This window comes from Crocuta crocuta, unplaced genomic scaffold (assembly GCF_008692635.1).
Source record: "Crocuta crocuta isolate KB4526 unplaced genomic scaffold, BGI_CrCroc_1.0 scaffold25, whole genome shotgun sequence".
Lineage (NCBI taxonomy): Eukaryota > Metazoa > Chordata > Mammalia > Carnivora > Hyaenidae > Crocuta > Crocuta crocuta.
Window position 1 is genome coordinate 16,123,885 of NW_027532015.1, and position 24,416 is coordinate 16,148,300.

Genomic DNA, 24,416 nt, shown 5'->3' on the forward strand with positions numbered 1-24,416 from the left:
ACGAATTATCATATTCATCAGTTGGCAGACATGTCTATGGTTTTTCACAATTTTTCGATTACCATACAAACAGATGTCCTGTGACTTACCTACTTGCTCCAGAGCAAGAATTCTGTGAGAGAGATTCCTGGGCTTCCCAGACTCCAAGTGGACACATTTAAAATGTTGACACTGCCTGGTTGCCTCCCACCCCCGCTCCCCCTTGTCCTGCGAGCTGTCCCACGTTAGGAGCAGGAGAGCACATGCTTGTCCACATCTTCACATAGAGGATGTGGATAGGACAGATCTTTGAAAATGTTTTCCGGGTCTCACTGGGGAGACAGGGCACCTCTTTGTAATTCACATCCTTTGATTAACAATGTGTCAGAGCGCCTCTCACACGTTCAGTAGTCGATCGCCTATCACATCTCTGCTATGAATTGCTTTGTTTTTTAATAGCCTTTGCTAATTTTTTTCAATCAGGTTGTTCATTTCCCTCACCGACTTACAGAAATTCTTACATACCTCATAGAGGTGAATCCCTTGTGTGTCATACACACCGTGCATACACTTGACTTTTGTCATATTGCCATGGCACATGTGACTGGTGAGCTGCTGGCTTCGGGACGGAGGGACAGGTCAGAGAGAAGGCAGCCAAGGTAAAGAGAAACAGATGAGAGATGGAAAGAGGGAGTCTGTCTTGAGTCACCTCCGTGGGGTGAGGGCAGCGATGTGTTGAGGAAAAACACATGATTAGGAGAAAAACAGATTAATGTTCACTCTTTACTAACTGCGATTTTGGGCAAATTAACTTCGTTGCTCAGTTTCTTCTACAATAGAGGGGATTTAATGACATTTACTTTATAGAGGGTTGCTGTGTGGAATAAACGAATAAATTCATGTCAAGGACTTGCTTCAGGGTCTGACCCTCAGTGTTTGAGCAATAAAGTTTATAGTGTGAACGCAATGAAAGGAGACACACAGATACCTTCTGACATTTCAAAGGGCCATGAACACACAAGCAGTGTTCCTTTACCATATTAGTATCCCTTTCTCATAATGTACTGGAAGTCTGTGAAATATTCCAGAACCCTCTTCACTTAGAGTTCGGAGACTGGACCCCTCCTGAGTGTCAGGACACCTCCCACATTCCCTGATTGGTCAATGAGATTGGGTCAGGAGGTGAGGACAGGCAAACTTCTGGGTAGGGAAAACTCCCTAACCACTCGTCTCCACCATGGCTGGGACAAAGGCACTTCTGACACTAGAAAACTTCATTAATGGAAAGTTTGTACCTTGTGACTCATACATCGATTCTTATGATCCGTCCACGGGGGAAGTATACTGCAGGGTGCCCAACAGCGGAAAAGAAGAGGTGAGTGCATTCACTTAGAGAAAACTGAAATGTACCCCGTGTGCTGATGAATTACACGTCATTTTCTTTTCTAGGAACAACGGGAGTTGGGAAAAGGTGTCCTGTTGGTAAACGTTAGCAGAAGGAAAATTTTCATTCTGGGAAGGTTTGCTTTGTAATTGGACTTCTAAGATGTAGGTTTTCCCTGCCATCCAAAAAGAGAGCCTTCTGAGGACACCTTTTGAAATGGCATAAAGTGCAGAGTATCCTCCACATTCTGAAAGTTTGTGCCATGACACTTTGCTTTTGGGAAAGAAGTACGTAAATATGGTACTGGCTCTTTTCATAAAAGTGAAAATCCTCTTTGGATTTCTTTTGGTTAGTGAAAACAGGTGCTAATGTAAAAGTGAATTAGGGTCATGTGAACTTTCAAAAGGGGCTACCTGGGATGCCTGGGTGGCTCAGTCAGTTAAGCCTCCAACCTCACGTCAGGCTGAGCTCACAGTTCGTGGGTTCGAGCCCCACATCGGGCTCTGTGCTGACAGCACGGAGCCTGTTTGGGATTCTCTCTCTCCCTCTTTCTCTGCCCTTCCCCCCCAATAAATAAATAAATAAACTTTAAAAATATTCTTTAAAAAGGGGGGATACCTATGCATGGAACAGAGCCCAGCTCTGTGCAGTAGCAAGTTATTAGCCTAGGCAGCTCAATACACAGCCCCATTTCTCAGACATTCCTTATTAGGTGTCTAGTAAAAGTATTACTTGTTAAGAATGATCAGTATTACTGTTTCCATTCGTCTACTAAGTGTTGCCTGAATTTGACACTGTATTCATGGATTTCTAGAAAACTCGTTATTTCACTCAAAACAAACAGAAGTAAAATCCTATGGATTTACTTTAGGTTATCCTTTAATAATTTCTTATGTCTTTAAAATATCTAGGAAAGTAAAACTGATCATTTGAATAATGAAATGCAAACTCAAATTCCCATATAGTTTTGAATTTAAATTTAAAACCATCCGTTTTCTTACTCAGAGTGCTTAATGGCACACACATTAAAATTTTTTTATTGATGTCACATTAATTTTACTTGAGAAATTTTGTAAAATGGTGGAAATACATTTGATTAGTTATAATTATTATATTGAGAATGTCAATTGTCTAGGGCGATCAATGTGGTTGATGTACATAATCTCATCTAATGCCTAATGGATTTTATTTTTTAAGGCACAAAGAACTAGATTATTTAAAATACAATTGTAACCTTCATATATAAATAAAGATATATAAATAAGCCTTCATCTATACTAAGCTATTTTATTTATTTCTTTTTTGTTAATAATATTTTAAATCTGTCTTACATTAAAAAAAACCTTTAGACTTGTGGATTGAAGTTTGCAAATATTGGCTAATCTGTTGGTTAAACTGTAACCCACAATTTTGTTTGTTTCAAACGAACTGGGATAGACGTGGGAAACCCAGCCTTGTGTTTTCTGGTCCCCCTGGTCTCGAAGTGTTTTCCAAAATGAAGTTAAAAATGACAAATAGACAAATTCGGTTGAAATATTTTCTGCAGCTAATGGCTCATGCTTTTTCAGAAGACGGAATGCGCTACGGAAGCACCTGGTAGTAGAGGATTTCCCTGCAAATATTCTCTCTGATCCCATAAGCCCCAGCTTTTTCTGACTTGAAAAGTATGGTCAACATACAAACTACATGCCCAGTTTCACATAAAGTCACTCACAGAAAGTGCTGCTGGTGGTGCCAACAGCCGTTCCCATTTATTGGGGTTGCTCTGTGCTCTGCCTTCACCAAGCCCCTTAACATGAATTACGCCCCGCACCCCCATGAGTCGTAACGGCCTACAAATAAGACTTTATCATCATTCTGATTCCACAGACAACAGTGAGCTAACATTCTCATCTCTGCTGCTTAGATCAGTGGCCACACACACACGCACACACACGCACTTGTGGCAATTACATGATAGCTTTGCAGTCAGCAGCACAGACTGGGGTCAGACCACCTAGCTTCGAAGACCAGTTGCATCACTTAGTATCTATGGTCTTGACTCAGAGCTGAACTTCCTTGTTCCTCAGTCACCTTCCCTGTGAAATGGGGATAAGAATAATACCCACCTTATAGTGTTGTTCTGAGGATGAAACAGACTGGTATACGTAAAGCCCTCAGTGTTCGGGACGTAGTAAACGCTTTCCTAGTATTAGCTTATGCTCCTGTTATAATAATATGTATTCTAGATTACATGGACGTCAGACAGCTTAGAAAATAGGACTGGACTTGAGTTTTCTGCATAGCAGAAAGCTTAGCCTTTACATTGACAACCCCGGAAGATGAGGTTTTGTGCTGACCACAGCAGGTGGCCGCGTCTGGTGGAAAGCCTGCGTTCTTCCTTCATCCTGTCCGCGGGCCTTACTAGAGGCTCGGCTTTTGAAATGAAAATGCCATTTTTTCCAGAAACTTATAATTAAAATGAGAATCACTTTATCCTTTATTCAGCCCCGCTGAAAGTGACTCTGTTTGCATAAAGAAAACGAAGGAGGGGTGTACATCAGGTTTTGGGGGAGAAGGCCGTAGAATTGTCAGATCATGTGCAAAGAGGAAGATACCCGAGGTTGCCTGAAGTCTGTGGAAAAGGAGTCTGAGGCTGGGTCTGAGCCCACGTGTAGAAGAAAGCTGTGAGTGGTTACAAAGTCTTGTCATGTGTGTGGGAGGGGAGAGGGGTGAGACACAGGCTACCCGGCTTGCTATCTCTGGAAGAGACATTGCTTAGACTTTGCTAGAAGTGGACAAAGGCAGCAGACAACCCGAAGACCCATTTTACTTTGCGCAAATTGGCCTTGCCCATACCTTCCCATGTATATTTTTAGATTTGGCACCTAAACCAGGTCTGCAAACTATCTGTTCAAACACAGATATCCTCCTCTCCAACAGAGGCCTCTTTCACTGGGCAGAGCCAGGCAAGGGCAGGGACTGTGGCCATGCCATAGAGGGCCAGCTGTGGTCTCGGGGGCCACAAAGATCTGGGTTTGAGTCCTAATGCCGCCACTTATTAGCTGTGTGACCTCTGCCAGCTTACTTGAGCGCTCTGTGCCTCAGTTGCCTCATCTGTAAAATGGGCATAGCGATGGCCATAGCTTAGAAGTTTAAAACAGAGTTAGATGAAATAATTTGTGTGTGTAACATATTCCTTTATGAAAGGAAGTATAAAAATTATAATTTATAAAAATTTTATAAAAATTAGTAAATGGCTATTATGATTAGTCATTCTGAGTGGAAACAACAGCCCGCAGATATGATTTCAAACAAAATTTTAGACTTTATCAGATGTGTTGGAGCTGGATTAAAAGCTTAGAGATTCTACACATCGAGATGAGTTTCCTCTATGATAGTAAAAAAAAAGTGTATTTTGACATGAAAACATGCATCTATTAAAATTTAAATAGCTTTTATTTTTAATATTTATTTAATTTTGAGAGAGAGAGACAGAGCACAGGCAGGGAGGGACAGAGAGACAGAGAGAGAGAGAGAGAGACAGAATCTGAAGCAGGCTCCAGGCTCTGAGCTGTCAGCACAGAGCCTGACGTGGGGCTTGAACTCATGAACAGCAGGATCATGACCTGAGCCGAAGTCGGACGCTTAACCGACTGAGCCACCCAGGCGCCCCTTAAATACCTTCTTTTTAATTATCTGATTGCCACATCTGGATACCTTGGTCGAAATGGATCATTCTCTGTTTTTGAGGTGCCCATGATTCACCAGTCACATAAACACCACTTCGCAGGTAACTCAGCACTAGCAAGTGTTGAATATTTGAAATGAGGCAAAAAAAAAAAAATTAGGCATGTGTGGAGCTGTGGTTTCTGGATTCTTCCAGAAGCAACATCCTCAAGGTAATGCTCTCCCTGTTGCTCTTCACAGATCGAAGCCGCAGTGGAGGCGGCCAGAGCAGCCTTTCCCGGCTGGTCGGCCCGCAGCGCCCAGGAGCGCTCACAGGTGCTGCACCGGCTGGCCGATCTGCTGGAAAAATCCCTGGAGGACCTGGCCCAGGCAGAATCCAGAGACCAAGGTGAGCGCAGCTGCCTGTTAGCAGTGCTTTATGGAAAGCGCAGTACACTTACTCAGATGCTGGCGATTCAGCCCCTCCTGGTTGGGCAGGTAACCTCTTGACGCTTAACCACACTGGATGGGACTCAGGGCACGTTCTTCCCATTAGCCTTCCTGCACCCATCAGGCTAGCCTGCACGATGCTTTCATGGCAGAGGTAGAGGTGGAAAGCAAAACCACCTGGGGTCTTGTATCTGGGCCACTTCTGCCCCATTCCGATGGCCAAAGCAAGTCAGAGCTGAGCCCAGGTTCTGGGGCAGGGGAGTAAATCCATCTTGTGCATTTGGTGGAAGGCACGGCAGAGATGCTTGGCAAAGGGCGCCGATACCAGGAGAGAGGAAGAGGAGGGCTGGTCATGCAACCCTCCACAGATTCTAGGCAGACCGTCTCAAAGCGCAGGTAATTGAGGGGCAGTTACAGTCAAGCTGTTTAGAAAGAATCTGCTATGTCAGCATTCCGCTCTCAACACAACGACCTAATTTTTAACCCCTTCCCAGAGGTGTGGATAATGGAGTGAATGTCCACAGATCCTTGCAGTGATGTCTGTTAGGAAAACCCAAGATCTTTTAAAATGATAGGCGTGCTGTACATCAGTTTAAAGTTAGGAAGAGGCCTGAGTCTCAGCCCTTAAGAAGAAGATGTTTCCCGCTGGTGCTCCTGACCTTGGGAGTCCCCCAGAATTGCCGAAGATAATAAAGAACCAGTCCGGGATCTCTTTTTGTTCAATCCAGGAGCTAGGCTCCTGGTGATGTGTGGATACAGCTGTCCTAACAGCCATCACTCCAACCACTTTGTAGCCTCCACAAATCATGGTGATTTTGAATCAAAGAGCTGATGTGAGCAGAGTGGTAGCATCTGACGAAGTCATGATCGCTATAAATTGTTCAACCCCCCAAACAAAGATTACTGGACTCCGGTTTAAGCCTCCAGCCTCATCCTAAACATCGTACCCAGTTATTTCACAGCTTTATGAAACCATGGTCAGTCGCCCACGTAGTCAAGGGCTGGGGGCCGGGGCCGGGGCAGGGCACCAAGACTCCATGAGTGTGAGTTAGGACGCAGGTGTGATGGCGTCTCCACCACACTGACAGCGCCTTCTGTGTTGACTTGCTCCAGGGAAAACCATCACGTTGGCAAGAACCATGGACATTCCCCGGTCTGTGCAGAACTTCCGGTTCTTCGCCTCCTCCATCCTGCACCACACATCGGAGTGCACGCAGATGGACCACATGGGCTGCCTGCACTACACGGTGCGCACCCCCGTGGGCGTCGGTAGGTGCTGCTCAGGGGAAGCCCGCGGGGGGAGGGTGCTGGGCAGGCCCGTAGCACTCACCTAAGGGGACAGACCCAGAAAAAGGAAAGAGCTGATTTCTTCTACTTGCGCCGAAAATTAACTGGCCTCGAAAATCTATTTCGAGGTTCTTTGTGTCAAATTCCCCACTTACTCTAAAAAACATTGTTCTTGGGGGAATTACCAGGAAAAGAATAATACTGAGAAGAAATGGATTTTGGGTATGTGCAAGGCCAGTTTCATAACATTTGTATACTTCAAAATTCTTATCTGAAAAACTGGAAGAATGGTTTAGTTTTATATTTGTATATTTTAATGTAGATTAAATCAATTAGTAAGTGCAGGACACTTAGAACAGTCCCAGATAAATATGAGCTTTGACTGAATTAGCTGCTTCCGGCTTTCTTTTAGAGGACATATAAATATGAGCAATGTCTCAAAATATCCACTAGATGTCACTGTTCCTCCGAGGAAAAAACGCACCAACCTCCTATACTTTATGAAAGGATAAAAGAAAATAAGTTAAAAAGAAAGAAAATGGGACATTTTACCACTTTGATTATTTGAACCCTTTGGAAATCATATTTTGAAGGCATTTAGAAAAAGCTCAAACCTTCCTCTAAGAAGTATGGTGATATATAATGCTGAAAAAATATTGTTATCCCCTAAAACAAAGATTTTCCAATGAGAAATATAATAACATAAATTGTATGTTCACTTTCACAGCACAGGTTTGAGGGAAGAGTATAAAATAAGATGAATCCATTTACTTATTCATAAGGTAGATTGTATGTGTGTGTGTGTGTGTGTGTGTGTGTTATGGTTATAAGCCTACTCATGGTTTTAGCATCGCATGGAAACAAATTCTAGATGCTGGTTCTATTACCTGTTCCACAATCCTATCTGCTCATGATACAGGTGAGAACTGAGAGAGAATGTTTTGTTAAAAAATCCCCTAGCTAGCCAAAATGGATTTCACAGTCTATGCATCAAAACTCATTAGCTTTACTAATAGGAGGGCCCCACAGGGCAGACTCATTACTGATTTGCTCTTATTTTACAAATAATTCTAAAAAGCTAGAGATTTTATGTCTTAATCCACAACAGATTAGAAACAGTGATGGAAAAGCTTAAAAGAAATAATAGCTAGACAGTTTGACAATGAAGGAAAGTTTAAAAAAAATGTAAACATTGGTCTATAAATCTCAAAACTTATCACAGTTGGAACTGTTTAGTGACAGGTGACAGCCTCTTTTTCCTAGAACTTATACTGCTGTTGTTCATAAATACAATTGTTCTGACATCAAGAAAAGAGTAAATTGTATAGATGTATAGTTTTAAGAGGCACGGTTGCATATAACACATTTTAGAATTCTTTTCCCAAAGCTGGCTACAAATAGCAAAATTTGGGATTTTTAGAAGAGTCAGCTTAACTTTTATGCAGGAGGGAGGTGCTCCACATTAATAAAGCCAGTTGGACCAGTCTGCTTCGAGGGGCATGCCATCGCTGGGGGTGCTTCTGGTCTCTTCTAGCTGGTCTGATCAGCCCCTGGAATTTGCCACTCTACTTGCTGACCTGGAAGGTGGCTCCGGCCATTGCTGCCGGCAACACTGTGATAGCTAAGCCCAGCGAGCTGACGTCAGTGACTGCCTGGATGATGTGCAAACTCCTGGAGACAGCAGGTAATTAGCTGTGGGTCGGCTTTGGGGCTGCAAGTTTTGTGGGCTGCAGCCACCTCCGCGTCACTGACATTTGACACTTATTTTGGATAGAAATCCGCACAGAGCAAAATCGATTCCATTGACATCTTTGCTTTTTGTCTCTCTGATCCTTTTCCGAGAAATCCCCTTCATCACACTGCTTCCTCTCTTTGTCCCTGTCCATGCTGCTGTGGCTGCCATCAAACCCTTCGGCCAGCAGGGGGGTGGGCTGGCAGTACAATGACTTGTGCAGTCTGGGAGCCTGGAGCCCCAGTGGGCTGGAAGAGCCCAATCACATCCGACAGCAGCCAGCTCCAGAGTGTTTTCAATGTCAGTTTAAATCTTATTTTGGACTATATGTCAACCTTGATGAAAAAAGGGAGGATTTTTCTGTACGGTTATAGAGTAACTGCGCGAAATAGCCCATTTTCAAGAGATTTGAATATATATCCCTCAGTTTTCCCAGCATTTGAGGAAGCTGATATAATATAGTTCCTTGTCCTCTTTTTTTAAAAAATGTTTATTTCTTTTTGAGATAAAGAGAGAGAGAGAGAGAATACAAGTGCAGGAGGGATAGAGAGAGAGGAAGACACAGAATCCCAAGCAGGCTCCAGGCTCTGAGCTGTCAGCAGAGAGTCAGACATGGGTCTTGAACTCATGAACTGTTAGATCGTGACCTGAGCTAAAATCTGACACTCAACCAACTGAGCCACCCAGTCCCCCCTCCTTGTCCCCTTTTTGTGACAGTGTAATGGCCACATTCAAGGTATGTTCCTGCTTACATCCTGGGGTAACATTTGGAGGGTAGCCATTGGGGGCCCCAGCTTGTAACCCATAGGAAAGCTCCTTGCTATTAAGTCCCTCAGCTCAGGTCTCCCTACATAATCTGGGCTGGGATGATGGGGTGGGGAGAGGTGGTGGTAGAAAACAGGCTGTCTTTCAGTCTGTCAGTCTCTCCTCATAGCTCCCCCATATCTGCAAAGTAGGTGGTTAGAAAGAGCCCATCCCTCCCTCTTCTGGATATTTCATCGTTCCAAGCAAAAACATACATATTGGCTTCTAAGAAAGTTGAGCCAGTTCTTGACTCCAGGATTTAGATGGCAGGTTGAACTGTGGCCTCATGACCCGAATCCAGCTACCCATTTCCCTTGTATTGAGCAGAGGAATGAAGCCCTCCAGCCTCGGTCTTTGGGATGACATTTACGGATGTCCTAGGCTTCTGGAAGGTATATGATAGGAAGATGGCTACCTCTCTCACATCCCACATGTTATTCCTTTCTTACATGAGGGATCACATTCCAATGGCATTCTTTGCAAAACGAAGTGCTTAGTGTCTGCAGAGGTCCAAGGCATTTCTTCCCTGCCTTTTCACCAGAGTGGACAGAAGTGGGACCTAGACTCTGCTGTGATCCATGTTGGGGAGGGGACTCGTGGAGGGGGAATGGGCCACAGAGCTGTGTTCCCGGAACCATTCTCTCTTGAAGCCAACCACATCTTGATGTAGGATGATTCCTTTCCCTCAGCACTCTCCCCTTCTATATACCCACAACCTGGTGTGCATGAGAGTTTTATGTATCCATATATTTGCACAGCATTGATCTTATTCCTTGTGAACAAATAAGCTGATTATACCAAGGTGGTTCTTCTCTCCTTCCTAGCCTGGGCTGGTTTTGCTAAATTTTCCTCCTTTGGCCAACACTGAGAGCATAAGGCTCAAATATCACCTATTAAAAAAATTATTTTGGGGGGGGAGGCACAAGCTGGGGAAATGGGCAGAAGGAGAGAAAGAGAGAATCTTCAACAGACTCCACGTGCAGCATGGAGCCCAACTCAGAGCTCGATCCCATGACCCTGGAATCATGACTTGAGCCTAAATCAAGAGTTGGATGCTAACCGACTGAGCCACCCAGGCATGCTCCCCTCATATTGCACCTATCTTAAGCCCTCAGTTTCTCCACTGAGACTGACACTGTGTAAGAGACACTTTTAATGGTGTAAGAAAAAGAGGGCTGAAATGACCTGCTGGTGCGTCCTTGATATTTAAAGAGCCAGTCCTCTAGTCCTGGGCCTTCAAACTGACTTGACAGATAACCTTCCTGTGAAGTGAAATCATTTCAAAAAGTATACACCGAGTAACTCTTTGAAAGTCCTAGAATATTAGGGGCGCCTGGGTGGCTTAGTCGGTTAAGCGTCCGACTTTCACTTAGGTCATGATCTCACGGTTCGTGGGTTCGAGCCCCGCGTCGGGCTCTGTGCTGACTGCCAGCTCAGAGCCTGGAGCCTGTTTCAGTCTATGACTCCCTCTCTCTCTGACCCTCCCCTGCTCACGCTGTCTCTCTCTCTCTCCTAGAAATAAATAAAACATTAAAAAAAAAAAAAGAAAGAAAGTCCTAGAATATTGGCTTGAGATTGGGGCACCAAATGTTTGCCCTCATTCTTGGACTGTCTACTAAAAGAGGATTTCTGGTGCTTCCTATTTTTGTTCTCCCACATCCTCACATGGGAGGGACTTTGTGCCCTTTCTTGTCACCTATTGAACTATTATTTGCCAACTTGTGTGCCTTCTTCCTTTGATAACTAGAGTATCTGAAAGATAGAGGGCAGATGTCTCTAGAAAAATTTTATTACATTACTGTCTCTATCAAATGGCAAATTGGTACCGAGAAATAATGGCCAGTAGGTAGCTCTAAACATCTTAATGCCAGAGCTCAAGGAAATGTAAAGTGTTAATGCCACTGCATAGAAGACAATTGGCCTGTTGAAATAAGCTCATTTTCCTGGGGTGATAAGTATGTGGTGTTTCTAAGTTTTCTTCACTCTTCATTAAAATTCTGTTGTAAACATTAGGAGTGACTTGATCCATTTTTGCCTTCAGGATTCATAAAGCCGGACAACAGTCTACCTTCTCTTGTCCCCAAACTCCAATCAGAAAATATTGGGCAGGGATGCCTGGGTAGCTCAGTCGGTTAAGCATCGGAATTCAGTTCAGGTCATGATTTCATGCGTTCATGGGTTTGAGCCCCGCATCGGACTCTGTGTTGACAGCTCAGAGCCTGGATCCTGCTTCGCATTCCGTGTCCCTCTCTCTCTGTCCCTTCTCAGCTCATGCTCTCTTGTCTCTCACTCAAAATAAATAAACATTTCAAAAGAAAAAAAAAGAAAATATTGGGCAAATATTCGCATGCCCAATAATTGATGGAGATTCAAGACTCCTTCTTTCAAATGGTGGGGAACCTGTCCTTGTTTCTCTCTCATCAACCAACCGTGGGGGGTCCCCTCTTCTGAGCCTCTTCTTTGCTGCAACACAGGGCTCAGCTGCGTACACATGGTGTCTGACCCTGGGCCTGCCCTCTGAGGCAGTGACCTGTGATCCAGGACTGAGCCAAGCGAGGTTTCAATAAGTATGCACATGAGTGTAAAGGTGGGACCATTAGAGGTGACACTTTGTCAGATACCACTTTGATTCTTCACACCTGTCACTGAGGCTCACCTCATTGGGGCCTTGTTTGTCCCCTCAGGTGATCAGGCTAAGGCTCTGGCTCTATGGGAGGGTGTTCTGGATGATAATGGATCATCAATGAGAACTTATTATTTATGCTTTAAAAGCATATTCTTGAAGACATGGTTTTAACCCAATAGAGCATGTTTCTATTAAGGAGAGGATGGCCAGCCTGGACAGAAAAAGATCCTAGGAGCAAGGAAGTAGTTCGAAAACCTTACACGTTGGAGGTTTTCTGCATCTATTGCACTTCAAGGCTGAAGAAATATAGACAATAAATTCAGCCACCTCCAAGCAAACCCTAAGAGCTTCCTGGACACAACACAATTGCACACAGATTTTCTTTCTGGACACTTAAAGTCTTCTAAAATCAAGAACCATTTCTGATTTGTATAATGTACACTAGTTACTTGTTCATTCATCCACTTAACTATTTATTAATCTTCTACACAGGGTTTTGCCTCACAGTGGTTGCTGTTTAACCCCACTTTGCCTCAGTTTGGCTGAGGTGAGGATATTAACCCTACCTGCATCATCAGTTGTTGGGAGATTGGAAGGGTGTAAATCACTTACAGCAATGACTGACCCAGCATGAATGTGAGCATTTATAGTATTGATCTATATGGCAAACCAGGCCATGGTGCAGAGAATGACAGACACCATTTCTGCCCTTAGTGTACCTTCCAGTGCTGGATAGGTAATAAACAACTAAAGCCATAAACACATAAAAAAAATACATGCAAATGTAGGAAGGTAGGGTCTCATGATAGAAAGATTGGGGTACCTGTTTTGGGGAGTTCTTGGTACTTTAAGTCAGTCCAAGAGTGTAATGGTATGTCCATATTATGAGACACAGGACTTTAACTCAATACCCACCTTCCTGGAGGAGCCTCCCTTCCATCCCTGGGCCAAGATAGTCAATCTCTTCTTGCATCTACTTAACATTTTCATACTGAGTTGTGACTTCTGGATGCCCAACTAGGAGCAGGGCTTTTCTACCATAGGGGGCTTGACTTGCCTGAGGATATCTCTGTGTCCTCGGCCTCTGATGCCAAGTCAATATTATGGAATGAATTAATTAGAACGTTCTCATATTCAGGGTGCCTGTGTGGCTCAGTCAGTTAGGCGTCCAGTTCTTGATTTCAGTTCAGGTCAAGATTTCACAGTCTGTGAGATCAAGCCCTGCATCGGGTTCTGTACTGACAGTGCAGAGACTGCTTGGGATTCTCTCTCACTCTCTCTCTCTCTCCTCTCTCTCTGCCTCTCCCTATACTGGCTGGCTCTCTCTCTCTCTCAAAATAAATAAATAAACATCAAAAAAGAGGAAGAGAATGTTCTATGCTTCATTTTTCTAAGGCAAAGCACATGGAGCTTTGTTATTAAACTAGAGACAGCCATAGACATTTTCTCCCACCCATTCAAGCTACTGGACTTTCAAGGAGAATCTCTGTGTTACCCAAGTTCTCAACACACTGAGAAGAATCATTGCAACTGTTACTGTTTCCTATTCAGGTGTTCCACCAGGTGTGGTAAATATTGTGTTTGGGACGGGGCCCAGGGTAGGTGAGGCCCTAGTGTCCCATCCAGAGGTACCCCTCATTTCCTTCACGGGGAGCCAGCCCACAGCCGAGCGGATCACTCAGCTGAGTGCTCCCCACTGCAAGAAGCTCTCTCTGGAGCTGGGGGGCAAGAATCCCGCCATCATCTTTGAGGATGCCAACCTGGAGGAGTGCATTCCGACAACCGTCAAGTCCAGCTTTGCCAACCAGGTGTGTCCTCTAGGTTGGTTGGTTGGTTTTATATTGTTTTGTTTTGTTGTTTTTGTTTGTTTGTTTATTTTTAAGCTCTGTGACCTTGTCAGACTGTATCTGTTTCATCACAAGGCAAAGCCAGGAATGAGCAAGTCAATCTGGTGCTATTTCAGCAAAAGGAGATTGTTACATTGTGTTATTCTACTGACTGTCTGTTTTATCTCAATGTCCATCTGTGCTCTTGTAGAATCACAGCTTCTGTTCAGCAAGCTCCTCTTCCTGAGTCACACCACTTTTGTCAGGTACCAGCCATGGGCAAAATGATTGATTTTTTGCTTCTCCAAGCTTTTCCATCCTTTGATTCATAGAGTCACCCCATTCTTTTCTTGCTGTCTCGATGTCCTATCTGCAGTGAACCTTTGCTCCCCCCAAAGCATCCTAAATGCAGCACACCCTTAGAGATAAATGCCTGAGCCAGCCTGGAGCACGTTTCTTGTGTTGGAGTCATGGATGTCATGGAGTCGTGGCAGGTTTGCATCTCCTGAAATTCTGTAAATGGTTGTAATTCTTAGAGAGAGTGGTTTGATCATGTATCTCTCTCTATACCTCTATATACATATAGATCTGTATCTATAGGGTTTTTCTGGATGAACAGACTTAAATTTTACATGTTAGAGAATAGACTTGCAATTTTATGATACAGCTGTTTTAATCATTAGAATATACAAGAATCAGAAGGAACAATGAAATCAAGCATTTGGGTGGCTTAGTGACAACAACAGGGCAGGGGAACAAACTGTGGACTGAGAAATAGTTGAGAAAGCGTTAGGTAGACTCTGCATGATGGCAAATGCACTCTGAGTGCACAGATGGACTGTAGCTTCTTGGCCACCAGATTTGTGCAAGAATGTGAAATTGCTCAGACAGCCTTCCTCTTGGGGGGTATTTAAAAATTTTTTTTTCTTTTCATAGTTTATTGTCAAGTTGGTTTCCATATAACTCCCTGTGGTCATCCCAACAAATGCCTTCCTCCATGGCCATCACCCCCCTTCCCCTCGCCCCCACCACCATCAGCTTGGGGGTATTTTAAATGTCAGTGGGAAAGAGGACATGAACTCAACTGGTAATTCAAGACAACAAATAGACTTTAGGCAAAATAGAGGCGCTGATTTATTTTTCCTTAGCTGAGAGAGGAGTCCCACGTAGTAGACACTTCCTCCTCAGCTGAACACAACGGGCTCCTTTGAAACATCTCCGTAGTGTGCACTCTCCTTTGGAGCGAGGCACACTCACGTTCAGACACACTGTGGGACTCAGAAGAAACGAACGTGGACTTCAACATCACTCATACTGAGGTTGAAACTTCCTGTGCCTGGGGGCCTTGGGCTTGTGTTTATTCAAAACTCATTTCCTAATTATAAACTGGGAAAGCTAATACACCACAGAATTATTATGAGGAAAGCATCCACCACACAGTGGGTGCTCAATAACTAAGATCTTCCTTTTCTCATTTCCTCTAAAGTCCTACCACTAGAGATGCTGGTATCACCTATGCTTTCCTGGCACTGAGTAGTCAGGAAAACCCTGATTGGTTAACCCTTCAAATCTCTTTCCCACACCCTCCCTCTGCACATGGCAGGGGCATTTGTGGTGGGAGATTTCCCAAGCCAGATATGCAGATGGTTCTAACCGTGATTCTGGCTTGCAGAGACAGTTTATTGCTCCCAAACAGTGAGTATTTAATTTGGACAATGCATCTGTGCATAGCTATCAAGGTAATTAGGAACATTCTATTGTTAGGATTGTTGTGATGATCAAATGTAAATGTGACGAAAATAGTCGTTAATGTACATGTGTCCTTGTCAAACACACGTAATGCTTTGCTATGTCTAGAATGGGGTTTGTAAATGATTGCATGTTATATCCGAGCGATAGTAAGGATGACTTTTCATTCAGGCACCTGTTAGCACCTCAGCCCAGAATGCTCAGTACCTCTACTGGGGTGTCTATTAGGCACCTTAGTATTTTTTAAAAAAATTTTTAATGTTTTATATGTTTCTGAGAGAGAGAGAGAGGCAGCCTGAGCAGGGGAGGGTCAGAGAGAGAGGGAGATACAGAATGTGAAGCAGGCTCCAGGCTCTGAGCTAGCTGTCAGCACAGAGCCCGATGCGGGGCTCAAACCCACAAACCGTGAGGTCATGACCTGAGCTGAAGACGGACGCTTAACCTTCTGAGCCACCTAGGCGCCCCTAGGCACCTTAGTCTTAACCTGTGCAAAGCAGAACTTTGGATTTCCCTCTCTCTCCTTTCCCTGCAGTGTTGATTTTCTACTGCCTTGGGCCCGCCTTCCCAGGGAAGAGCACTACAGTCTTCTCTGTGACTCCATAAAAAACCTGGGGGGGAGGGGGTGGCGCCTGGGTGGCTCAGTCGGTTAAGTGTCCGACTTTGGCTCAGGTCATGATCTCACAGTCTGTGGGTTCGACCCCCACGTCNAACCTGGGGGACACGCTTGTTCTTACCCATCCTTTTCCTTCCATCTCAATAATCCATCAACCAGTCTCATTGCTTCAGTTTTATTGATTGATTGATTGATTGATTGATTGATTGATTTATGAGAGAGAGACAGAGTGTGAATGGGGGAGGGACAGAGAGAGAGGGAGACATAGAATCTGAAGCAGACTCCAGGCTCTGAGCTGTCAGCACAGAGCCCCACATGGAGCTCGAATTCGTGAACCAAGACATCATGACCTGAGCTGAAGTTGGACGCTTAACCGACTGAGGCACCCAGGTGCTCCTCAATTATTAAGATATACCCTGAAACCCATCCATTCTGCAGAGCATCTATGCCAGTTTCCTTGCACTTTTGGGGCCCTGTGTCCCTTTGCGAGTCTGGGGACATCAGTGGATGCCTACCACTTCTCTCATGTCCACTGGGCCTGAGCTACGTCCACTTATCTGGACTTCTGGAACACTCTCTTAATTCTACTCCGATCCCGCTCGCATTCCCTTCCATTCTACTCCCCACACAGCTGCCGGATCCTTTCATGGCGTGAACCTCATCCCACCATCCTGCTGCTTAAAGGCTTCTGCGTTCTTTTCATGATGCCGGGAACCAGGTGCAAGGTCCTTGTGAGCCTGTGAGACTGTGCGCGCTACCGCCTTGCTCCTCACCTCCTGCCCTGTTTCCTACCCTCCCCGGACCCCATTTCTGCCTGCACTCCCGCTCAGCCCCGCTCACACTCGCCGTCTTGCCTTGTTGCACACCACACCACTGCAAGCTCGCTCCTCTAGCCAGCAGCCCCTCTACACTTGCTGCTGGAACCGCCTTCCTCCGCATCCAGCCCAGCCAGCTCCTTCACACCAGTTGAGTGTGAATTCAAATACCCTCTCTTCACAAGGGCCTTTTAGGACTCCCTCTACTAAAAGGGAGTAAAAGAGCAGTACTTTCCCATTAATTTCTATTCCTAGCCTCTGCTGGATTGTCTTGTATTGCTTTGGTCATGATCTGAAATGATGTTACCGATTGAGCTCATTTACTTGTGCCTGTCTTCCCCACAAGACTGTGTGCTCCCCATGGAGGGGCTCTGTCTGGCTTAGCACATGCCTAGACCAGTGCCTGGCAAGTAGCAAGGGCTCACAAGTACAAGGTGACCTGTCCATGAAGGAGTGTGGCTTGTCATTGTCCTCACATGTCATTCTTGGCAGGGTGAAATCTGCCTCTGTACCAGCAGAATCTTTGTCCAGAGGAGCATCTACAGTGAATTTTTGAAGAAGTTTGTAGAAGCTACCAGAATGTGGAAAGTTGGCATTCCCTCCGATCCATTGGCCAGCATGGGAGCTCTGATAAGTAAAGCTCATTTGGAAAAAGTAAGTACATCTGTGCAATGGAAGTTTGGGGAAAAGCTCAGTGCAGGACACAGCACACATCCATGCTTTGAAATGTTGTTAATTATGACCTTATTAAAATTCCTGATCTGTATAAGAAATGGTCTCTGGATACAGAGTCCACAAATATTAGATATGAACACAAATGTAGTCCAGGTTAAAGCAGCATCTACACAGGATGAATCAATCTGAGAAGTCAGCATGGAGACAGCATCAAGAGTGAGGAAGACAATGGGGTGCCTGGGTGGCTCAGTCGGTTAAGCATCCAGCTTTGGCTTAGGTCATGATCTCATGGTTCATGGGTTCAAGCCCCTGCATCAGGCTCTGTGTGCNAACAAATTTTTAAAAAAAGAATGAGGAAGACGAATTTCAGAACATAAGGGTCACTAATAAGAATGATGTAGACTAAGGAGGAGTTTCCATAGATAAAAGTTCCCAGGGGAAAGGATTCTGCCTCTGGCCACAGCTGATGGAATTCTGGAAGTGCCAGCATCCATGATCCAAAATTAGGTGGTCCTTAGTTGGTAAGGTGAGTGGTGCTCCATGTGGGAGAAGCCATCGATGCTCTTTGGGTGGTTTGTGGAATTTAGGTCTTTAATGTTATTTTAATTTATTACCTGATGTGAGTCCCAAAAGAAGTCATAGAATTTTGGAGCTAGAGGACTTCGTTTTCAGCTGTGGTGACTGAGACCCACCAAGGAAAATACGCCCCCATCAGTTAGCCTGTGAGGGACAGGGCCTTTACTTGAGTTTCTAGAAATCTTTGACGTTGCACAGATGTGGCTGATGTACTGCATTTTTTAACTTTGACTTTTTGCAATATTGTGAAACAGAGATGCTCATAGTGGAAGGTGTAGTAGCTTGAGCGTCTCTTCTTCTATTTTCTCTAGTGAAAAAGGAAGTAGGGTGAGGAGAGGAGAGGGTATGAAACGGTTCCACAGGACATTGGGAGAGATGCCCATGGTCTCTAACATTGTAGCCACAGAAGCTGTGGACCAAGGCCAAGAATCCTAATCTAAACCATATGGGATGTCTAATTTTTTTTAAGACTTGAAACACTGGCTAGGTTTGAGGCCCAGTATGGCTGCCCGGACATGCCATCTTCTATGAAACCAAATTATGCCAGAAGGACAAGTATTTATTTAACATGTCAATTAGATTTCATTTTCTTACTATCGTTTCCACGTAGTTACTGAAGTTCCATGAGAAACTCTGAAAATGGCGAAGTGTATAGTTACCAGTTTTCCCTGACCACATTCAAACATAAGCACATATTTATCTTTCAAACAGATGTTTTTAACACTCCTGAATATTTTTACCATCATAAATGTTTTCTATCTCAGTCCAATAACTAAGGAAAAAATAAGCTTTCTATTTTTTGAATAACTTAAGATTTATAGAAAAATCTCGAAGTGAGGGCAGATAGTTTCTATATCTACTCACACAGCTTTCCTTTTTTGTTACCGTCTACATGACCACGCTGCAACTGTCCACACCAAGAAGCCAACATTAGCCCGTTACCGTTAACCAAGCTGCAGACTTTTCAGTCGACTTCTCTTGATTTTCTCCTCGATCCTTAGAGAAAATAATTTCTCAGCCACTTTTTGTATTAAAATAAAATACAGGTAATTACTTTGCACTCACCTCAGAAAGCTCCATGGCCCTACTGCTTTTAAGGAGAAAGATTTTGCACACACAGTTAAAAAATTTTAAAATAGGGGCGCCTGAGGGGGCTCAGTTAAGCATCCAACTTTGGCTCAGGTCATGATCTCTCAGTTCGTGGGTTCGAGCCCCGCATCGGGCACTGTGCTGACAGCTCAGAGCCTGGAGCCTGCTTGGGATTCTGTGTCTCCCTCTCTTTCTCTGCCTCTTCTCTGCTCATGCTGTCTCTCTATCTCAAAAGTAAACATTAAAAAAATTTTTTAAATAGCTTTTTATTGTTGGCCAAGTTATTTTATTTTGATTTTTCTAGGGAAGCACACTAAAGATGTTATTCCCATTACCCCACCACATATCAACCTGCTGCTATCTATGGAGTCTCTCTTGTTTGTGGTCTTCCATATCAGACCCCTCCTACCTAGCACAGAGCGCCCCTCAGGTGGGCTTGCGTGTCCTCCCCATGCGAAGCCTCAGGGCAATCCTGCGGGGGCTCAGACAGTTCCCAGACATCTGCCATCAAGGCTGCTCCACACAGAGCAAGTGTGCCCAGATGCAAGGAATCACAGTATCCCTCTCTGAGTCTCTACCAGGTGGACCCCTGATGGGTGCTTTTGCATCATTGCTTGTGAGAAGGCCTTGAGTAATCTCTGCCCTTGATCGGGAGCTAATGGAAGTAGCTAGGGAAGTGTGAATGTGGCCTTTCCAGTGGGCCTCTTTTCAGTTCAGCATGCCAAACCCTCTGGGATCGAGGAGGCGGCAGACATGTCCCATTGGGGGTGGGGAGGGCATCTATCCTCGCTTCTCACCGGAAAGCTGANGGTGCTGGGTGCTAAGGAGGGGCTGGCTCCCATCTTTGTATTCCACTTCTCTTCTGTAGCTTGTCTATGTCTTCTCTGAATCAAATTAGCCCTGCAACGTCTGGGGTCTTTATGTCCATCTTATTTCTAGGTGGCTGTCGCTATAGATGGCGATTCAGGGACAGAAGAATCTAGTTAGAATATGTTGAGGTTGTTCTATAACAGCAAAGGACTCAGAACTCACAGATACACAGCCTGCTCCTGAGTGGGCGTGTCACTTGCCAGGTTCCCAGAGACCCAGGGGATGCACAGGTGACTGCAGGCCACTGTCCTCGAGGAGTGAAGAAAAGGCTCCCTCTGCCTATTGCACGGGGTTACTTTTTGTTTTTACTTTTGTTTTTCTTTTCACCCCCTCGAATTCTTTTCCACTTGACTGTCTGGAGAATTTGGTTGTATGCCAGTCTCTCCAAAGATGCAGGTAATTGGAGATGGAATTTTTGGGTGTTGACAGTGAGGCTGGAGGAAGGGCAGGGGACGTTTGCAGGTGCGTCCCCAATAGGGCCAGGCTTTAGGGCTAACAAAGGTCCACTTTGGCAGTTTGCTGTTTTCTTTTGTCAGCTTAAAAGCATCTGACATGCAGAGTGGGAGCATCCGTGAAGTCTCCTAGCTAGTAAGCATCAGATCGTGTGTTACCCCATCTCCTTCTCCACCAACATAGCAGCTGGCATTCATCAGACTTACTGCTTACCAGGCATCATGCTAAATATTTCATGTACTTCATTTCATAGATCTAATCTGGGAATGGTAATCTATTTTTCAGAGGGGAAACCGAGGCACAGAACATTTAAAATCTCTCCCCGAGTAAGTGGAAGCCGTGGGATTTGAACACTTGGGCTCCCCAGCTCACCTGTCTGACCTCTGTGCTCTGATTTTATGTGCAAAGCTACAAAGTACTAACTATGCTCTGCTCTCGAAAAAGTTTTATAATAATATTTTATTACATTTTATGGCTTATTACCAGTCACAAGGTTGTTCTCTTTTTTCAGATTTTACTGAAAATCTCAGTTCCTGAGTCTAGTATAGATAGTCTATCATCCAGTGATACTCTCTCCAGAAAATAAATTTGGTTTAGTGTGAGTCATGTTATACATAAAGTATTTTGAAAAGTTCACAATTTGAAAACTGACTCTGGCCTTCACATTTTATTAGCCAAGAGCCTCTAAGAGATAATTATGAAATCCTGTGTAGAGGAGACAGTCTAAAGCCAGGACACTCTGAGTTTGAATCACTGAAGAAAGTTCTGGTCCTGTGACCAGCAGGAGCCCCTGGAGATCTTTGCCTCAACTTCTCCTGTTCACACAGGATGCTGCCTTTGGCATGTTTTTATTAATCTGGGTGGGTTGTTTCAAGAGGAACAAGAGAATAGGGGAAAGAGAAGTCCAGACCTCATTTCGTCTCCACCCGCAAACTAGCCGAGGGCTTTTCAGGAAGATCATTGAGATCACTGCTCAGGCTGGGGAAACTATGTAGCAGTCTAGAATGGAAAGCTGTTCCAAATGTTCTTTTTTTGAAAGTGTTTGACTTGATAGCTTAATAAGTGTTCCATAAACTAGAGCGAAATGAATAATAAAACAACATTACCTTTTTAGCTTTACAGAGCAAACACATAGCACTACATTGAGTATAGTTCGACAATGTAGTACTGATCTAATACAGGGGCAGAATGCTCAGATAGATAAGTGATAAATAAGAATCTAAAGTATGATTTCAATGTCCCCAGCCTTCGATATATTGCTTATTGCTGTTCTACACTTTTAATTTGGGGGATCGCTTCTCTACTGTCTCTATGCCTAGAATACCATTCAGGCGTAGGATAATGTTGTGACCACAATGACATTTGCATATATAAACATACAAATCATTTTATAATGAGTCATTTCTACAACCATTATTAATAAACATCTGTCATTGTCTCCGAGTCACTGGGTTTACTTATTACATAATCTATTTCCCATTATAGTTAGCTATACTTTATTACCAAGATAGATTGTCAGAATATAATCAGTATTGAGACTAGAAATTAGAAATTATTTGTTCTGGAAGCCTAGCTATTGAAAGGCATCTGGCCTTTAATGAAATCTTATACACCATTCAACTTCCCATATTCTTTAATGGACATAGCCCCTCCTCAAAGTTAGCATTTTGTATAATTAACTACTGAATATACCTGAGTATGAATTCTGGCTTTCCTGTTTATTAATTGCATGACCCATCTACCCTTTCTGAGGCTCAATTTTATCATCAACAAATAGGTGATAATAATACATAGCTAATAGAGTTTTGAAAGAATTAAGTGAGAATCTGAAAAGCACTTATCCATGTGCCTGGCACTTAGACATTAAATAAATGACTCCTCTCCTCTAACATATGAGGGCTGAATGCCCAGATGATGGTCAGAACAATTTTGCCCTCAGGCTTAGCAGATGAGCAGTAAGATAATAAACTTTAGAGTTCTTAGCAATGACTTTATACATATTACCTAGATGATTCAGAAATAGTGGATTTTCTGCTGTTTTGTGTAGCAAAGCTGCTTGTGTACCACCAAATGGTAAGGTGTTGCTAATCATGGTTTTTACCCACTTAGGTCAGAAGTTACATCAAGAAAGCCCGTGCTGAAGGGGCCCGGATTCTGTGTGGTGAGGGCGTGGATACACTGAATCTCCCTGCCAGGAATCAAGCAGGATATTTTATGCTTCCCACAGTGATAACAGACATTAAGGATGAATCCTGCTGCATGAAGGAAGAGATATTTGGTCCCGTGACATGTGTCGTCCCCTTTGATAGTGAGGAGGAAGTGATTCAAAGAGCTAATAACGTTAAATACGGGCTGGCAGCCACAGTGTGGTCAAGCAACGTGGGCCGTGTCCACCGAGTGGCTAAGAAGCTGCAGTCAGGCTTGGTCTGGACCAACTGCTGGCTCATCAGAGAGCTGAACCTCCCTTTTGGCGGGATGAAGAGTTCTGGGATAGGTAGAGAGGGAGCCAAAGACTCTTATGAATTTTTCACTGAAATAAAAACAATCACCATTAAACACTGACCTTGGCCAATGGAGAAGCTGTCAGGGTCAGTGCTCGGCTGCAGGGAACCAGTCCTGAGGGGTGCTGAGCAGATGCACCAGCATAAGTTCTAGCCTCATCTTGACTTAGTCAGTTTTCTCCACCTTATCCTCAGTGGTTAGTATTTTTACCTGCTGTTGAAGAGATGCTGTCTTTTTTCACTGTGGAGTCAAAGAAAAGAAGACTTCTGAACAGGAAGGCACAAAAATGGAGACAAGTAATTGTCATGTTCCTTCTATGTTGTATCTTCACCGTATTTTTTTTTTCATTGTTTTGATTGGATTCTTGGGAATTTAAAGACACTCATTTTTTTTTGCTTTTTTCTTTTTTTTAATTTGAGAGAGAGAGAGAATGAGCACAAGTGGGGGAGAGGGCCAGAGAGAGAGAGAAAGAGAATCTTAAACGGGTTCCATGTTTAACACAACCTGGTGCAGGTCTTAATCCTATGGCCCTGGGGTCATGACTTGAGCTGAAATCAAAAGTCAGATGCTCAGCCAATGAGCCGTCCAGGCACCAATATCGATACTGATGATGCCAACGTCGATGATAAACATAATATGGAATTTGTCTGAGCAGACCTATATGGGAGGTCCCACTAAATACATCTATACAAGGACAAAGAAAAATAACATAACAACTACTTTGGGAGGAAGCTTGAAACAAGAAGAGGAAATATTTCAATCCATTTCTACTGTGGAGTCTAATCAATTACAGTTCTTCATGTATGTATCATGAGACTTACAACCTACTAATCCTGAAAGAATAAATGTGAAGCAATTTTAGTAGCCAGTATGGCATATATTTTCTTCTTGACTTGGCCTCTATTCTTCCCATCCTCTTAGGGGTATTATACTACTTTATACAAAGTAATCAAGGTATTTCTAGTGCCTTTTCTCCTGATCCCCTAATGATCAGAGGGGAAAACAGGTTTACAGAGATTAAAGCAGCATGCTCAAGGTCATACAAATGGTATGGGGCAGAGGGAGGATTTGAACCCAGGGCTGTCAGTCTCTAAAGCCATGATCTCTGACCATCTCACACTTGTCTTGGGTTCTGCTCCAGAAGCAGCCACATAGTTATGGCTCATGGACTACATCGTGTTGTGTCTCCTTTCCATGCCTCCCTCCCTCTGCCCCTCCCCCACTCAGCCACATGATCCAGGAACTCCAGCGCAGCCCTTCCCACACTGACAGAAACCATCTGTTTTGCATATCTGACCGCCCAGTTCTGCTGCTGAACAGGAATTGCTGCAAGCCCAG

General features: G+C 44.1%; 1 protein-coding gene across 3 annotated transcripts; it reads left to right on the forward strand.

The window, feature by feature from the left end:
- Window positions 1-1,216: 1,216 nt before the first annotated feature.
- ALDH8A1 (aldehyde dehydrogenase 8 family member A1) lies at window positions 1,217-23,926 on the forward strand. 3 transcript variants are annotated; one of them, XM_077776057.1, is made up of 7 exons: window positions 1,217-1,354; window positions 5,273-5,420; window positions 6,575-6,730; window positions 8,283-8,432; window positions 13,462-13,718; window positions 17,406-17,567; window positions 22,686-23,926. In XM_077776057.1, the coding sequence occupies exons 1-7, from the start codon at window positions 1,217-1,219 to the stop codon at window positions 23,136-23,138; spliced, it is 1,464 nt and encodes a 487-aa protein (XP_077632183.1). In that variant the 3' UTR covers window positions 23,139-23,926. The 3 variants fall into 3 exon arrangements, with proteins under 3 accessions (XP_077632183.1, XP_077632185.1, XP_077632184.1); XM_077776059.1 differs by lacking the exon at window positions 17,406-17,567; XM_077776058.1 differs by lacking the exon at window positions 8,283-8,432.
- The last annotated feature ends 490 nt before the right edge of the window (window positions 23,927-24,416 follow it).

Excerpts from the sequence above, each read along its gene's own strand:
- ALDH8A1 (XM_077776057.1), top strand. The coding sequence starts at position 1,217 with ATGGCTGGGACAAAGGCACTTCTGACACTAGAAAACTTCATTAATGGA. Across the intron at positions 8,433-13,461 it reads CAAACTCCTGGAGACAGCAG|GTGTTCCACCAGGTGTGGTA; the intron begins GTAATTAGCTGT and ends TTTCCTATTCAG. Across the intron at positions 13,719-17,405 it reads AGTCCAGCTTTGCCAACCAG|GGTGAAATCTGCCTCTGTAC; the intron begins GTGTGTCCTCTA and ends CATTCTTGGCAG.